The sequence below is a fragment of the Dipodomys merriami genome, unplaced genomic scaffold (assembly GCF_024711535.1).
Source record: "Dipodomys merriami isolate MVZ:Mamm:240054 unplaced genomic scaffold, mDipMer1.0.p SCAF_45, whole genome shotgun sequence".
NCBI lineage: Eukaryota > Metazoa > Chordata > Mammalia > Rodentia > Heteromyidae > Dipodomys > Dipodomys merriami.
In genome coordinates, this window is record NW_027206013.1 from 2,270,676 (window position 1) to 2,289,427 (window position 18,752).

General features: G+C 45.3%; 1 protein-coding gene across 6 annotated transcripts in view; it reads right to left on the reverse strand.

Annotated features, from left to right (window-relative positions):
- The window catches only part of Med15 (mediator complex subunit 15), a 65,071-nt gene extending 50,821 nt beyond the window's left edge, over positions 1–14,250 (reverse strand). For 5 of the 6 annotated variants that reach the window (XM_069994311.1, XM_069994309.1, XM_069994308.1 and 2 more), the window contains exon 1: positions 14,098–14,250. In XM_069994311.1, the coding sequence (XP_069850412.1) occupies positions 14,098–14,165 (68 nt within the window). In that variant the 5' untranslated portion in view covers positions 14,166–14,250. Of the gene's footprint in view, positions 1–13,288; positions 13,833–14,097 lie in introns of those variants that run through there. The other variant, XM_069994307.1, reaches the window with a different exon arrangement.
- Between the last annotated feature and the right edge of the window lie 4,502 nt (positions 14,251–18,752).

Genomic DNA, 18,752 nt, shown 5'->3' on the forward strand with positions numbered 1-18,752 from the left:
TCCTTCTGTCCCTTCTGTCCCTACCTCCCAACGAGCTAGCATTATAGAAGTAAGCCACCATGCCTGGCTCTGATTTGTTTTTCTTAACCTTCCTGTGTCAGCCAACATTAAAAAAAAAAAAAAAATGAAGCCCTGCCAGCAATTTTGACCACCATGGATATCCCCAGACCAGCTAGCCCCATAATCAGAGTAGGAATTGGCAGAGACTTCGGAGTAAGTGAGGCCAACACACCACCCACACCTGAGAGATGCCTTCTTATTGCAGCTCCAATGCCTATCATTCCAGGTGGAAAAGCCTGTCCACTAGAACAAGCCTGCTTGAGATTTTCACTGGGTCTCCAGAGCAGCATCCCATACCACCTTTGGCCTTCCAAGGATCTTGCAACTAATTTACTGCCCTAGTGCCTAGGTGTTTCACCTCTGAAGGAGGAAACAGACACAATTGTTTGGGTACCCACAGTAACTGAAGAGAACATGTGGCCTTTGGACCTCACAAGTAGCTGGCATGTTTGCCAAACTATATCCCAAACAGATCATAACTTTTTTCTTTCTTTTGATAGCAAATGTTAGCAAACATTATAATGCTAGTTCCTTGACTTTTTAAAGAAACATATTTTTCCCCCACAAGATAAAAATATCTCAAAGCTTATTTATCCACCTACATGTGGAATGGTATTTTGGTCCTTCTGAAAGAAATCTTCTAATCATACCAATTCCAGAGACTTGACACACTTTTTCTTCACATTTTTCTTAGTTGTTCAACTAAGCTGTCCTCCTCCCAAGAACTCCCAATGAAGGAGATTATTAAAGAGGTAACCTGGGGCTGGGAAGGTAGCTCAGTGGTAGAATGCTTACCTCACATGCCTGAGGCCCTGGGTTCGATTCCTCAGTACCACATAAACAGAAAAGGCTGGAAGTGGTGCTGTGGCTTAAGAGCACTAGCCTTGAGCTGAAGAGCTGAGGGACAGTGCCCAGGCCCAGAGTTCAAGCCCCATGACTGACAAAAATTTAAAAAAAAAAAAAAAAAGAGGTAACCTGGTGAAGAGACCACTATCCTTAAAATGGCACATGTTTATTTGAGCTAGTTCAAAAGACTCCACAAGCTTTTGACATTTACTCCAATACATTGGTTTGACCTTAAAAGAACTAAAAGAGCTGAAGAAGCCCTATAATCTCTATTTTGGTGCTAGCCTGGAACTATACCCCCACACACACCCCCAGTTCCGGCTAGAAAAGTTGCCACTAGGCAAGCACATGACAGGGATGTGGTCTGCTAGCCCAAGACATTGTGGAAATGCTTCTCTCACGTGGTTTTGTGGTATTGAGATGGGGAGCCCCAGCTTTTAGAAGAGATCTGTGCTCAAGCACTCACAGTTGAAATCAGATGGTGTCTGGAACACAGTTTAAAATAGTTCAGGAGGGGGAGGGGGATGAGTGGGTGTAACAAACACTGGCCATATGTTAACTCTCTGGGAAACCACTTTTCTATTATCTTTACTTCTGGAAATGCTTAAAAAAAATCACAGTGGAACTTTTGCTCATAAAAGTCAAATGCTTATCTCAAGCTGGTAGAATGGACATATATGGTCCACACCTTTTGTGAACATGGGCTGTGGGCACACAGGAACCAAGAGCCAGAGCCCACCTAGGCAAAGAACACAGCCTGAGCTGTGAGAAAGCCACAAATCAAAACCGGACATACAACCTAGTTCCATTTACAAAGTATATGTGTGTATGTATCTACTTATTAATAGATACTCATATGAAGTTATAAACAAACACCGAGTTGGAGGAAATATATCAATATGTCAGGACTGGCCACGTCTGGAAGGAAAGATTATGGAAAACACCTTCCTGTTTTTCAGTCCTCTACAATGTTATCTGGAAGGGAATAAAGCACTACACCCAAAGCCCTGATTCTAACCAAAACAGGCCGCTGCAGATGCTGAGCAACTTCTTTGAGACTGGTAGCCTAACTGCAATGTGCCCAGCCTATGATCCCACAGTCCTTTTCCACATCTGCTCTATCTACCACAGCAAGCACCACTCTAGGACCTTTAGTTTAGGTCTGTCCCCTCCAACTGGGCAGACAGGAAGATTCATGTTCCTTTGGGGAGCTGATCTTTCAGGCCTGCTTTTTGCACAACTGGCTGCTGGCCATGTCTCCTAGGAAGAGTTGGCAATGCCACCCACTCCCCATTAAATCTCACAATCAGTAGTCAGGGCTATTTCCCTACAGGCATGCATACCTATCTTCCTCCTCCTTTGTTCTGCAAGCTCCTGCATGTACCCCTGACACACACACACACACACACACACACACACACACACACACACACACACACACACACACACACACACACACACACACACACACACACACACACACACACACACACACACACACACACACACACACACACACACACACACACACACCCAGGACATCATGCCACCTTTTACACACACACATACACAAAATCAGGACATCATACCACCTTTTCCCTTCCTTGTAGACTCTCTTTTCTGTGTCCTAAAACTATTTTTCCAATCCTACTGCCACAATTTCCAGGGGGTGTATGAAATGTGAATGTGTTCTAAATCAACAAGGTTGCTGGGTGTCAGTGGCTCATACCTGAAACTAGCTACTCAGGAGGCTAAGATCAGAGGATGTGGGTTTGAAGCCATCTCTAGTTAACTAGCAAAATACTAGACTGGAGACATGGCTCAAGTAATAGTTGAACAGTAGTCATGAGCAAACCAGCCAAGCTAGAGCACCAGGCTCTGAGTTCAAGCCACCTACTCCCAACACAAAACAAAAAACTTAAAAGAATTTTTGTTTGTTTGTGCTTGATAATGCTAGGTGCTGATACCAATATGAAACTCCTCCACATTACTGGAGGGATATAAATTGGTACTCCCTTAGTTGTTTTTTTGTTTGTTTTGTTGGTTGAGCCAACAGAACAGAGAATGGGCAATTTCTGACTAAAAGAGAAAGAGGGGCTGGGAAGGTGGCTCAGTGGTAGAGCGCTTGCCTTGCATGCATGAGGCCCTAGGTTTGATTCCTCAGCACCACATAAGCAAAAACAAGGAAAAAAAAGCTGGAAGTGGCACTGTGGCTCAAGTGGTAGAGTGCTAGCCTTGAGCTGAAGAGCTGAGGGACAGCGCCCAGACCCAGAGTTCAGGCCCACGACTGGACCCAAAGAGAAAGAGTCTGAAGTTCCTCAGAGGTGGACAAAGTTAAAAGCTATCTTAGAAGGATGGTCTACTGCAGAGGAGCTACAGGGTGACTTTCCAGTTAGTTAGCTGTGGCATGGACAAGGTTTATTTCATTAAAAAGTTCTGAATACAAAAGGAACCTATATTCATTTTAAAAAAATACATAAAGCCGGGCGCTGGTGGCTCACGCCTGTAATCCTAGCTACTCAGGAGGCTGAGATCTGAGGATCGCGGTTCAAAGCCAGCCCGGGCAGGAGAGACCGTGAGACTCCTATCTCCAATAAACCACCAGAAAACCGGAAGTGGCGCTGTAGCTCAAGTGGTAGAGCGCTCGCCTTGAGCTGAAGAGCTGAAGGACAGCGCCCAGGCCCAGAGTTCAAGCCCCACGACCGACAAAAAAAAAAAAAAAAAAAAATACATAAGCTTAGGTTTGTCTTAAAAATTGCAAAGAAGGGGCTGGGAAGGTGGCTCAGTGGTAGAGCGCTTGCCTTGCATGCATGAGGCCCTGGGTTCGATTCCTCAGCACCACATAAACAAGAAGAAAAAAGCCGGAAGTGGCGCTGTGGCTCAAGTGGTAGAGCGCTAGCCTTGAGCTGAAGAGCTGAGGGACAGCGCCCAGGCCCAGAGTTCAGGCCCCACGACCGGACCCAAAAAAAAAAAAATTGCAAAGAAAACTAAACTGAAATTACTTATGACCAGCTAACGATCACTAAGAGAATTTGGCCTGTGTTTTTTGTTTTGTTGTTGGTTTTTTTTTTTCTTTTTTGTCGGTCATGGGGCTTGAACTCGGGGCCTGGGCCCAGTCCCTCAGCTCTTCAGCTCAAGGTGAACGCTCTACCATTTGAGTCACTGTGCCACTTCTGGTTTTCTATGGTTTATTGTAGATAAGAGTCTCACGGACTTTCCTACCCGGGCTGGATTTGAACCATGATCCTCAGATCTCAGCCTCCTGAGTAGCTAAGATTACAGGTATGAGCCACCAGCACCTGACTTTAGCCTGCTTTTGCTAGTTTACTCATTCTGATGAACAATCAGAGCTGGGCACTGGTGGCTCATGCTTGTAATCCTAGCTGCTCAGGAGGCTGAGTTCTGAGGATTGCAGTTCAAAGCCAGCCTGGGCAAAAATGTTCATGAGACTCTTTTTTTTTTTTTTTTTTTTTTTTTTTTTTGCCGGTCGTGGGCCTGTACTTTGGGCCTGGGCACTGTCCCTCAGCTCTTCAGCTCAAGGCTAGTGCTCTACCACTTGAACCACACTGCCACTTCCGGCTTTTTTTTCTGCTTATGTGGTGCTGGGGAATCGAACCCAGGGCCTCATGCATGCAAGGCAAGCACTCTACCACTGAGCCACCTTCCCAGCCCTTCATGAGACTCTTCTCTCCAATTAACCAGCAAGAAGTCAAAAGTGGAGTTGTGGCTAAGTGGTAGAGTTCTAGCCTTGAGCAAAAAACGCTCAGGGAGGGGCTGGAAAAGTGGCTCAGTGGTAGAGCGCTTGCCTTACATGCCTGAGGCCCTGGGTTCGATTCCTTAGGACCCCATAAGCAAAAAGAAAAATGCCGGAAGTGGCGCTGTGGCTCAAGTGGTAGTGCGCTAGCCTTGAGCTGAAGAGCTGAGGGACAGAGTTCAGGCCCCACGACTGGACCCCCCCCCAAAAAAAAAAAAAAAAAAGCTCAGGGATAGTGCCTAGGCCCTGAGTTCAAGCCCCGGGATGGTACCAAAAAGAAGAAGAAGAAGAAGAAAAAAAAAACTCCCAGGTCACTGTCACCAGGTACATAGAATCTATCATCTATAGTTAAGCTAACCAAGCTCCCTTAATCACTTGTTTAAACATTCATCTTCTCAGATGATTTGTTATCTTCATCCCCTCCTAATATCATGTCTTTGGGGAAATGCCTAAGGAAATAAGACATTATTATAAGATTATCAGAATAAAGACTATTACAAAGGCCTGATAGCAAAAAATGGCCCTAATTCATGATTTGGTTAGCCTGCTTACCAACCAAGTATGTTACTGCCATCTTCACCAAAGATAGGTAAGCCCCAATCACCACATGGGTGCTCTGAAACCCTATGCTGATGGACCCATGAATCCTCAAAACCACACAGGCTCAAAAACCAATCATGCTGTCCCTTCCCAGAGATTAATGGGAAACAAATTTTCAAACAATCTAATGGCAAACGTTCCTCTTTACCTATTGTGTGGGCAGAAGTAGGGGGCAGGGTAGGGAGGCTAGTCTCTTGGGAAGGAGGTCTGCATACTTAGCTGCAGGAAGAATGGGGTCTTTCAGTTAAGGGAACAAACTACATTCAGAACAGCCAGGGGCTAGAGCTGAGTTCATCTGAGGATCCACAGGAAGCTTGGTAGGATACCCTGTGGAGTGAAGGGCAGGCAAATACAGACTCTGGAGAAAGGATCAAGATTCAAGAGTAGAATCCATACCTGTGGGCAGTCATTAAAAGGCCCTAAGACTCAAACAATTGGTAGAATGTCAAATATAAGAAACAGTAATTGGTAATTGCTGAAGCTGAGTGGTATGTGGCTATAAAGGTCTTTTTAAAAATTAGAATTGCTTAAAAAATGTTCCCTGGTATGTAATTGAAACTTTTAGCCGAAAGACTGCAAGGATTTCTGGCCCTCTCATGACAGTAACAGGCAGATAATCATTTAAGTCCCTGTCCTTTCTACCTGAGATCACCCAGCAAGAATTTCCATTTAGCCACAGCTGCATGGTCACATGGTGATAGGGCTTACCTACTGGGTAGGGGATAGAGATAGCAGTAACACACATGAAGATGTAGGCAAACTACAAAATCAACTAGGAACACAAAAATTAGGAGCATTTTTTCATCTAGCAGAAAATGGATAGACAGATAGGCAGCAGCAACACGTTGCTGGGTCATTTACAAAAGTTGGTGGTGGGGCTCACAGACAGGCGGTAGCCTACAGCAGAGGTCAACGATCAATGGGGGCTTATTGGCTAGCTCTTCCTCCACTCTTTGGGGTCTAATGATACAAGGGAAATTGCTAAAATTACAAATAGCTGGCTCTTTCCCCCAGTGCACTAAGCTGAATCCTTAGTTTTCCCATCTTTCAAATGCATCTAAATGCATCTAACTTTGGGAGTGGTGGACATACCCATAATCTTGGCACTCAGAATGATCTCAAGCTTGAGAACAGCCTCACCTACATGGCAAGACACTGACTCAAATAAATAAATAAATTTATTAATTAAACCAGCCAGGTTCTGGGGGCTCACACCTGTAATCCTAGTTACTCAAGAGGTGGGGGACCTGGAGACTGTGGTTCAAAGCCAGTCCTGGTCAAAAAAAAAGTCCGAGATACTCCACCTCCAATTAAATAGTCAAATGCTACACTGGAGGTGAGGCTCAAGTGATAAAGGGTCAGCCATGAGCAACCAAGCTGACAGTGAAGAGCACTGAGTTCAAGCCCCAGTACCAGCACAAAAACTAACAACATATCAAAACAGAAAAAAGTACATCTATTGTTAGGGCAAGTATGAAGAGGTAAAGTCAACATAAATCTACTCCTGCCACAGGGACTGACAAAGATGCCCACATACATTATGTGAGTCACTGTTGCTGAAAAGACTCAGGACTCCTGAGAAAATGACTGAGAATGCATCACTTCACTCATCACTATTCATCTAGTGACTCGAAAATCACTTTGGGTTACCCATCAGGAGCAGCACTATCAGGGAACTGGGGCTGTAGAGGTGAGCAGAAGGACACAGTGTCTGGCCCCGGGAGCACATATGCTGGGGATGGGTTACACACAGACGTCTGTAAGCCAGCACACTCACTTAAACTGACACTAGGCTATGAACAAGACAAGGGACTCAGAAACCTCCCTGCTAGAAAAATAAGGGTCAAAATGGCCTAAGACTGTTGGGAGATCTGAGTAGAAAAGCCTTAGAAAAAGCTTGGTCAAGATTTCCTGGCCTCTGCCCTGTAAGGACCCACAAGCAGGATCTGGACTTGCAAGTCTAAGGGTGCTACCCCCCATCCCTCAAGTGAAGGCCTCCCAAGCTATGTGAAGCTGCTATTTCCTTGTTAGTTTTCTTTGCTCCTTATGTTGCTTTGTTTTCTTTCTGCCTAAAAAGCACTTGATTTTCTGCTTGTGGTCCAAGCCAAACTCATTTTCTAGGTGTGAAACCTGGAGCTCACGTCTCCCCAGGAGCTTCATCAGAACAGGTGGCTTTCTCATCTGCCTTGGCTTTTCCTCATGCTCCTCCCGGCCTCTCCTGGCACTGCACCAGACTAAATACAGAGCTGTCGTTCCCTAACTGTATCTTCTCAAAAAACATTTACTGGTTAGCTCAACAAGCATTTACTTACTTGTAATCTAAGTATAATCTAATGAACTGAGGGGTATAAGAAATAAAAGCCTTAAGAATAGGAAGGCAGGAAATGTGAGGAAATGAGGAAATCTTTTTTCATTCCCTGTATACCTATTTTCTGCAAACTTTCTCTATAGCAGACATAGCACTATTGCAACAGACATACATTTGTTCTTTAGGAGTCTGAAGTCTACAGACATGCTAGGTTTAACCCAGAAATCCCCTAAGTTTCAAGCCCCCCCAAAGCCCTACTCAGGGGTACTAAGGGGACCTTATCCCAAGGTCTCTACAGGGAGAGGTGGTGTTCGATGAACAGCTGATCTGAATCAACTGTTTTCTTCTTCTTCCTACCTGCCTCCTATAAATTTCCTTAACAGTCAAGTCCCCTAGCCAGACTTGGGGTATCGTCTTCACTGATCAATGATAAGGAATCTCCTATTCCTGCAAGGATATAGAAGGAAGCATTAGAGAGCTCAACACAGTCCTCAGGCTTCTGCCGCAGCTTGCATAGATTTTTTTCCCCCCAGTCCTGGTGCTTGAACCTTGGGGCTGGTTCCTGTCCTTGAGCTCTTTTTGCTCAAGGCTAGCACTCTACCATTTGAGCCACAGCTCTATTTCTGGCTTTTTCTGTGAATAATTGAAGATAGTCTCTGGGACTTTCTGGACTGGGCTGGCATTGGGCCAGAACTCTCGTATCTCAGCCTCCTGAGTAGCTAATTTTTTTTTTTTTGCTTGTCCTTAGACTAGAACTCATGGCGTTGTTCCTGAGCTTCATTTACTCAAGGCTAGCACTCTACCACTTGAGCCATATAGCCCCACTTCCATTTTTTTTTTGGGGGGGGGTAGTTTAGTGGAGATAAGAGTCTCATAGACTTTCCTGCCTTGCCTGGCTTTGAACTGAGATCCTCAGATCTCAGTCTCCTGATTAGCTAGTATTACAGGCATGAGCACTGGTACCCAGCTAGAAACTTATTCATTGTCCTTCCCAGGGACTCCTATTAATTCACAGATAAGGGATACATTCAGAAAGGTTAAATAGTTTCAAAGCCCCACAGCTAACAGGTGGGGAAAGGGGGTTCAAGAACTTTACAACACACAATAGGTCAGGTAAAGAATGCCACTGTAGTATGAGAGAGGACTCTGGTAGCCCCTAAGGGCTTTCTCCTGCATTCTTCCATGCTACTCAGTACTGGGGTCCCATGGAAAACTAAAAAGGAGCTGATTAAAACCTATCAGAGGGATGACCCACTGCAGACATGGCTGGAGTGGGGCAGGAAAGGATCCTAAGTATTTGATACTGAGGCAGATACCTAAAGGAAGAAGCTTCTCAAGAAACAGTGGGAAGAATAGTACCTGTTTCTGAATATCTTAAATACATTGATAATATTGTTTTGAAAGAGAACAGGAACTGGAGGTAGAGCGCAGTGGGGAGTGTAAAAGCTTAGCATGAACAAGGCCCTCAGTTCAACCACTGGCACCATAAACAAATAAGCAGATAGACAGAGGGACCAAAGAAAGAGGTTGGCATCTTTAAGAAGTGGAAGGAGGGGCTGGGAAGGTGGTTCAGTGGTAGAGCGCTTGCCTTGCATGCATGAGGCCCTGGGTTCGATTCCTCAGCACCACATAAGCAAAAAGAAAAAAGCCAGAAGTGGTGCTGTGGCTCAAGTGGTAGAGCACTAGCCTTGAGCTGAAGAGCTGAGGGACAGCGCCCAGGCCCAGAGTTCAGGCCCCACAACCGGACCCCCCCCCAAAAAAAAAAAAACGAAGTGGAAGGAGCCAGGTGCCGGTGGCTCATGCCTGTCATCCTGGCTACTCAGGAGGCTGAGATCTGAGGATGGAGGTTCAAAGCCAACCCGGGCAGGAAAGTCTGTGAGACTCTTATCTTCAATTAACCACCAGAAAAACAGAAGTGGCACTGTGACTCAAGTAGCAGAGTGCTTTCCTTGAGATGAAGAGCTCAGGGATAGGGCCCAGGCCCATAGTTCATGCCCCAGGACCGACAAAAAAAGGAAGTGGAAGGAAAGCTATGTTCATACTTGTAATTCTAGCTACTCAGATGGCTAAAATCTGGAGGATTAAAGTTCAAAGCCAGTCTCAGCAGGAAAGTCTGGATTGGAGGTATGGCTCAAGTGGCAGAGATCCATCAGTGAACAAGAATGAGAGGCCCTGAGTTCAATTTCTGGTACCACCACAATAAGAAATTTAATTCTTTTTTTTGTCGGTCCTGGGGCTTGAACTCTTGGGCGCTGTCCCTCAGCTCTTCAGATCAAATCTAGCTCTCTACCACTTGAGCCATAGCACTACTTCCGGTTTTCTGAGTGGTTTATTGGAGATAAGAGTATCACGGACTTTTCCTGCCCAGGCTGGCTTTGAACCGTGATCCTCACATCTCAGCCTTCTGAGCAGCTAGGATTACAGGCATGAGCCACCAGTGCCTGGCTTAAATTTTTTTTTAAGTGTAAGGAGGCTGGAGGTGTGGTTCAAGTGGTGAAATCGCAGCCTAGCAGGTACAATGCCCTGAGTTCAAACTCTAGTACCACCAAAAAAAAGAGAAATGTTCTGAACGAAGTTAGCCAATGATAATTACAATTACATATATATTATAAAAACAAAAGTAGAAGGACATGAGAGTGGAACAGGGTGGGAAATGTAAGAGGATAAATGAAGCCAGGCTGAGGGGCTAGTTCAGCAGCTGGAGTTTTTTTGGTAATGCTGTCATTGGTGAGTAGTGGCATGAGCCCCTTGGGCTACATATCATCATCCTTACCTGTGCTGCTGGGGGAGGAAGGACTAACAGAGAACAGTGAGCAAAGTAGCACTCTAAAAGGTTCAAAAGGGGAACTAGAAGTATGACTCAAGTAAAAGAATGCCAGCCTTAAGCAGGAGTTGGAAGGAGACAGGAGCAAAAGACCCTGAATTCAAGCTCCAGTACTGGCTGGCATGCACACACATACACGCGCGTGCACACGCCCAGAAAGGCAGTCACAAAAGAGGACAAACAAGATTACAGAGACTCCTCACATGGGCTGGATAGTTTATTATAACTCTTCTAAGCAACTCCAACACAAAATCACTTTTTCTCAGTGGGAGTTAGAAACTTGATCAACCTATGCTCTTAAGCCTTGTTTCCCCGGCTCTTTCATGGTAGATCTTCAAAGGCCGAGTGGAGACAAGCAAATTGATGATCACATGGCTTTCCCTGCTATTGAAACTGCCCAGATTTTGTTTTGTTTTGTTTTTTTTGGTTGTGGGGCTGAAACTCTGGGCTTGGGTGCCATCCCTCAGCATTTCAGCTCAAGGCGAGCGCTCTACCATTTGAGCCACAGCACCATTTCTAGTTTTCTAGTGGTTTATTGGAGATAAGAGTCTCACGGACTTTCCTGCCCTTTCCTGCCTGAGCTGGCTTTGAACGATGATCCTCAGATCTCAGCCTCCTAAGTAGCTAGGATTACAGGCATGAACCACCAGCACCTGGCTTTTGCTACTCATTTTTTTTTTTTTTTTGTGAAAATACTGTACAGAGGGGTTACAATTACATGGGCAAGATAATGAGTACATTTCTTATCAAGCATTGTAGCCTCCTCCTTTGTTTCCCCTTCCCATCCCATCCTCCCCCCACCCACCCCCTTTCATTTTTTTTTAAAGCAGTGTTAACTACTGACTTCAGGAATTCATGTTTTGTCACTGAACTATGACTCCAGCTCTGTGCTTTCATTTCTCACCTACTATAAATCACTTGAGTTCAAAGTGCTTCTTTAAGCAGCCAACTTTGAGCAACAGCATAAGAACTGAAAGTCACAACTAACGTGTGGAATACCTAAAACAAATATTCTTTAACCCTGGAACACAATCAAGGGAACAGGAAAGTGAACCCTAGAGAGGAAACAAATTTCAGAATTGAAAACACCCATAACACATCAGAAAGCAACCAAGTTGTGGTAGGACTATGTCCCTTTCCTTTCCCCTTCAGAGATACAATCCCTAATCTCTGAAACCTGTGAATATGCTACATAATGTAACAAAAAGGACTTTACAATGTAATTAAGGATACAAACTTTAAAGAGATTATACTGGGCATGACAGGTATAATCTGTAAAATTTAGAAATTTTTCTAAGTCAGAAATGACTTAGAGGAACCAGCTAGAAAGGGCCACAGAAAAATGAGAAGGAACAATCTGAACAAAAACTGACCCCTGGCAAGCAGCCAAGAAGGAAGGAAAGAGGATACCTCAGTGCAAAGAACAGAATTTAGCCAGGAAGGTAAATGGACTTGAAAGCAAATGTGATCCCAGGGCCTCCAACAAGAAATCTATCTTGCCAATAGCTAGATGCTGGTGGCTCACACCTATAACTCTAACTACTCAGGAAGCTAAGATCTGAAGATTGTAGTTCAGTGCCAACCCAGGAAGACAAATCTCTCCAAAAAACTAGCAAAAAAGCCAGAAATGGAGGTGTGGTTCAAGTGGTAGAGCATAGCTATGAAAAGAAAAAGATGAGTGACAGTGAAAGGCCCTGAATTCAAGCCCTAGTACCAGAAGAAAACAAACAAAAAAGCGTATCTTGACAACATCTTAATTTGTAGGAGATTCAAATAAGCAAGTGCTTACCTGAACCTGTAATGTATATAAAAATGACCAAATACAAACTTAGTGTTGTTTTAAGATGCTAAATGTATAGTAATTTGTCACTGTAGCAGAAAAACATGCAAGCAGAAATATCTGGCAGAGAAAAGAGAGCATTTCCTGGGAAAATAAAGAGGGTGAATTATGAAGTTTATCTAGTGCCAATCTTATCCAGAAACTGGACTTTTCTCAGCAGCCCAACACAACCTCAATCCTCTCTCCTTACTGCTGATTAAGACAAACTCATTTTCCTGGTTCTTCAGTACTGGGCTTTCCCAGAAAAAAATCATTGTCCTAAGGGCCTTTCCAATAAAAACTTAGGAGTAGGTTATCCCTTAAGATTTCACATAGGAATAAGACAAGTGCATTGACAAAGCACTTGCTTGCAAATGTGAAAAGTCTGCACAATAGCCCCAGCATAATTTTGTGGCAGGGCCACTCCTTCCTCTATATGGAGTTTCCCCCCAGCATTCAGCCCAGCTTCCTTCCTTCCATATTGTTTCAACCTACCCCCTCCATCCAGCTAGTCATTATTGTTCACACTTTCCCCTTCCCCTGACATCTGTCTTCCTCTTTCAGTTTCTACAACTAAGACCACCTTTTATTATCTCTGCTGTTGGACTGTCATTCCACACCATTTTATGGAATGTTTTCACAGTGATCTAGCAGTGGGGACATATAGAAGAGCCCCGTCCCCAAGAGCAAAAACTCCAAATAACTGTCATCTCTTCTGTTCTTACTCACCTAAGGGGACTGGGGAAATCTTCCCAACACTGGCATTTTGCCACCTCAAAACAGATCACATACCACCAAATATAGGTTCAAATGAACATAACAGCCCTATCACTTCTTACCAGCACCTGCTCATCCTCATTTCATTAGCTCTCAAACTTCTTATTCCCCGACCCCAGAACTCAGACTACAACAAGGTCCTTTGTGCAGTAAGTGGTCACATGTCTCCAATTCGCGGCTAGGATTTTTGCCCTTCACATTCCCACCGGTCCTTTTAGGGCTCAATTTTTCCTAACGTACTTCCCCCCTCCCCCCGCCCCCCCCCCCCCGGCTGCTCCCAGCTTTCTAAAGCTAACTTACCCCTTTAGCATCCTCATAACAAAAGCACTGGCAAGGCTGTATTTTGTCTGTTCATTTATTCACTGTGGAAGGCGCTGTGTCTTGGGCAATTTTCAGATGGGCACAACACAGCTCAGTAAAAAGCTCAGTAAAAACTGCTAAGTGAAACAAGCAGTTGGCAGTGAGAGGCTGGAGTTCTGGTGGAAGTGGAGCACTAAGCCCAGCTCTTCACTCCCTCCTCCAGAACCCATGATCGCTTGCTGACAGCAGCTTCCTGTCTGCACGCCTTTGGCAAAGTTCATATTCCTTTGATGGGTCCGATGAGTCTCCTTCCCAAATGCCCAAATCTCTCTACCCTCCCAATCGCATCTTCAATATGCCCTCCACCAATTTTTTCCTCTCATCCTGATGCGCTTTTTTTTTTGAAGAAGAAGAAGAAACCACGAATCACGTAGACTGGTAAACCCACTAAGGACCGCTTCGTTCCCTTTCCGTATTCAGTGTAAATCAAAGCAGGAGAAAGTCTGCACCCAAAGCACACAAACGACGAATGAGAAAGCTCAGGACGATGACTCATAAGCCAGAGCTCGCTGGTTTGCAAGAGTTCGGCCCCAGGAAAGCTAACAAGCAGTCCTAGTCCGCAAAGAATGGAGTAGAAAGCCGAGGACCACACCCTGAGACTCAGCCTGGTCCCCGTCACCCGGGGTCTACCGGCGCCCTCGAGACCCCGCAGGCTCCGATACATCGGTCCACCACGGACCTCGCCCGCCCCGTGAGGAAGGTCCAGCCATCCCGCCCCCTCCCCCAGCCCCCCGGTGGCCCCTGCTCACATTTGACTGACTAGCTTCTGCCGGAAGGCGGCGCTACGCCAGTCGGTCTCTTGACCCGAAACGTCCATGCCGGTAGTCCCACTCCTCACAGCGTGCTTTCCTCGTCTCCGCCGCGGTCGCCTCTACCGCAGCGCCAGGCCCAAACCCGGAAGCCGTCCGCGGCTCCGCTGCTGTGCCGGAAGCATGGAGAGATTGTGGGAAATTGAGTCGCGCGCAAGATCTTATGGGAAATGGAGTTCCAGCTGTGTGGATGGGCTGTCTTGATCCCGCCCTTTCCGCTTTGCCTTTAAGCGTCTCCTGGTGCCCAAGAGGCCAGTCTCTCTGCTTTTCTTTCAGTTGTCTAGCGTGGCAGCAACCTCAGATCCTCGGACTGGGGGAAATGGTGGCTGCGTGGAGGACCTGGTGTTGCTGGACTCCTGTAATCTGCTCCTCTACTGAGTCTCTACTGAGTTCTGGCTCTATTATTATTATATCTATTATTATATATCTATAAAGTACTTAGGCCCCGCCTTTCTGCGACTACCTACCTGCCACCCCCAAATCTCTATTTGACTTGGAATCTCAGATCCCACCTATGACTGCATTTGTGGGGATTTTTTTTTCCCCCAACTCTAGCTCTGGGCACTGTCCCTCAGCTCTTCAGCTCAAGGCTAACGCTCTACCACTTGAGCCACAGCACCATTTCCGGCTTTTTCTGCTTATGTGGTGCTGAGGAATCAAACCCAGGGCCTCATGCAGGCAAGGCAAGCACTCTACCACTAAGCCACTTTCCCAGCCCTGATTTTTGGGGATTTGGAGGGCAGATAGACTTGCTCAGTGGAGGCCAGTGAGATGGATTCATGAGAGTACTTTAGAGGAATAAATGTTTGCCATATTGAACCTTAGAGGGGGCTGTAATTGTGTCCCTTGGAAGAAAGTGAGAAGATGGAATCCTGAGACTTAAGTGGTTTACAAGCACCAGTTGAAGAGCAACCAATTTGGTTGGCCCTTGAAGGGTGTAGACTGACTAAAACCTGTACCTAGGAAGATCACTTTGTGTCCTATTTTATCCAGAAACTAACAGGTTTGAGCTCTGAAAATCCTAAATCCTGCCGTCCTTTTATCCTCACAGTGACCAAAATGGTCAGTCACACTTACGTAAACCTAACTATTCAGGATCAGAGATCTGCAGACTGAGGTTGGAAGCCAGCCTGGGGAAGGAAAGTCCAATACACATTGATCCTCAATTAACCAGGAGTGGGGGTGTGGCTCAAGGGGTGAAATGTCAGCCTTGAGATAAAAAAAAAAAAAAAAAAGCCAGGCACTAATGGCTCTTGCCTGTAATCCTAGCTACTCAGGAGTCTGAGATCTGAGGATCACAGTTCAAAGCCAGTCTGGGCAGAAATGTCTGTGAGACTCTTATCTGCAATTAACCACCAGAAAACTGGAAGTGGCTCTGTAGCTCAAAATGATAGAGCAATAACCTTGAGTGAAAGAGCTCAGGGACAAGGCCCAGGCCCTGAGTTCAAGCCCCACGACTGACACAAAAAAAAAAAAAAAAAAAAAAAAAGATATGTTCAGACAAAGAAGTTGTATCAGGTAATCGGGCTTTTCCTAGGTTCTGAGGTGGCTGCCTTGACTACAGAAGAGACAAAATGGAGGAATCTGGGATGCCTACCCTTTATCCTACTCCTAGTTAATTCATGGACCCAAGTAAGGAGTTAGTATTTCTTAACAAATAAAAGCAGGTTTTAAGCATCTCATCTCACAGTCATATCTCAAACTGGAGGATAAAGAGAGCACATGGGAGTTTTTTACAGTCCCCTTTGAAGGCACATTTCCAAAGACCTAAGGACCAGTGCATGGTACCACAGCCAGCTATGAGTTGAGAAGGGCCTCTCAAAATGTTTCTACTTAGGTTGGTCTCAAACCACCATTTTGCTGTTTGCGGCCTCCTGAGTCAATAAGATTACAGGTGCCTGGCTACTAACAACTCTTTATTAACTGAATTTTTATGATTATTTTGTTGATTGGAGAATTATATCATGGCCAAACATACATACAACTAAGTATAACAGATGTAATAGATGACTCTGTGTGTGTGTGTGTGTGTGTGTGTGTGTGTGTGTGTGTGCACGCTCACAGAGGATAAAGCCCATGGCCTCATATATTGGGCAAGTACTACTGTGCTATACATCAAACCCTCAAAAGATTATTTTAATAACAATATCATTCCAATATATAACTTTCTCATAATGTATATCTTACTCATCTTTGGGTTCTTCAGCATGTAGATTGACAGTGTTTTTACCCCATGCTATACATAATATGTAAACATCTTTGTATAGAGGCATTTCTGATAGTATTAATGTAGCCTTCAGAAGAGCATCCTAAGTCCCAGGGGCAAATGTGTTGTGTTCCATATTTTCTGTATTTTTTTATTTGTTACATATACTACAGCAGAATTTTCAAAAATAGGTAAAACTGTAACTCTTAATGAGAGCAGGAAAGGCAGCTGGCTAGATAATTTAGGTGAAGGCCCCCTTTTCATAGATGTTCTGTATCCCTCACCATGGCCTTGAGCAGTCACACATGTAGACCTCTAGACATCATATCTTAAGCAATTGTGCATGCCATCCCTGAACATCACCTCATGGCACATTGACTAAGTAAGATTTGCGTGTGAACTGATTAGACCCCAGAGATGTACACTGGAATGGACACCCAATCAGAAGGACTAAGTAAGCCATGGAGAATTCACGAAGGCTGCATGGAATCTCTGATCAGGTCTGGAGAAAATATGTCCTGCAAGCTATCCAATCATCTTGAGAGTCACATAGTTCTCTCCTAAAAATACTTTTTCTTTTCTCTTCTTTATTTTTGTTGGTCGTGGGGCTTCACTCTGGACCTGGGTACTGTCCCTCAGCTCTTCAGCTCAAGGCTAGCACTCTACCACTTGAGCCATAGTGCCACTTCTGGTTTCCTAGTAGTTTATTGGAGATAAGAGTCTCACAGACTTTTGTGCCCAGGCTGGCTTTGATTGGGGATAAGAGTCTCTCGGATTTTTCTGCCCAGGCTGGCTTTGAACTGTGATCCTCGGATCTCAGCCTCCTGAGTAGCTAGGATTACAGGCTTGAGCCACTGGTGCCTGCCTGAAAACACTTTTTAAACCCCTGCACAATGCACTGCAAATGATACCCTCCCTTAGGATCCTTCCTGACTACCAGGAGCTCTACTTTTGTTTCTGGTTGTAGGGCTTGAACTCAAGGCCTGGGCGCTCTCCCTGAGCTCTTTCACTCAAGGCTAACATTTTGTTGGGTTTTTTTTTGGTTTTGTTTTGTTTTGCCAGGCCTGAGGCTTAAACTCAGGGCCTGGGCTCTGTTCTTGAGCCTCACTGTGCTCAAGGCTCTACCACTAGAGCCACAGTGCTGGCAAGGCTAATGCTTTGAGCCACAGCTCTACTTCAATCTTCTGGTGGTTAATTGAGATAAGAGTCTCATGGACTTTCTTGCCCAGGCTGGCGTTGAAGTGTGATCCTTAGATCTCAGCCTCCTGAGTAGCTAAGATTAACAGGCAACCAGCTTGCTTATCTTTTTCTTCAATAAAGTGTTGCCATTTTACTTCTTACTCTGTGTGGACCATAGGAATATAGAACCTTATCTATATTATCATTATCATTAACATGTTAAAAAAAATTTCAAGCCAGGCACTAGTGACTTATGCTTATATTCCTAGGTAGCTATATAGGAGACTGAGGTCTGCTCAGAAAGAAAAGTCTGTAGGACTTTTATCATCAAGTAACCATCAAAAGGTTGAAGTGGCCGGGCACTGGTGGCTCACATCTGTAATCCTAGCTACTCAGGAGGCTGAGATCTGAGGATCGCAGTTCAAAGCCAGCCCGGGCAGGAGAGACCGTGAGACTCCTATCTCCAATAAACCACCAGAAAACTGGAAGTGGCGCTGTAGCTCAAGTGGTAGAGCGCTCGCCTTGAGCTGAAGAGCTGAGGGACAGCGCCCAGGCCCAGAGTTCAAGCCCCACGACCCACAAAAAAAAAAGGTTGAAGTGGAGCTTGGCTTAAGTGGTAGAGCACCAGCCTTGAGCAAAAAAACTCAGGGACAGTATCCATGCCCCGAGTTCAAGCCCCAGGACTGCACACACACAGACACAGACACACAGACATACACAGACACACAAACACAGATACAGGGGCTGGGAAGGTGGCTCAGTGGTAGAGTGCTTGCCTTGCATGCATGAGGCCCTGGATTTGATTCCTCAGCACCACATAAGCAAAAAGAAAAAAGCCGGAAGTGGTGCTGTGGCTCAAGTTGTAGAGTGCTAGCCTTGGGCTGAAGAGCTGAGGGACAGCGCCCAGGCCCATAGTTCAGGCCCCACAACCGGACCAAAAAGAAAACAACAAAAAAACCACAGATACACACACACACACACACACACACACACACACATACACATCAGCTGGGCACCAGTAGCTCATGATTATAATCCTAGATATTCGGGAGGCTAAGATCTTAGAAGCATGGTTTGAAGGCAACCCAGTCAGACAAATCCTCCAGTCTCTTTTTTTGTGTGTGTACTGATCCTGGGGCTTGAACTCAGGGCTGTGGGCACTGTCTCTGAGCTTTTGGACTCAAGGTTAGTGCTCTACCATTTGAGCCAT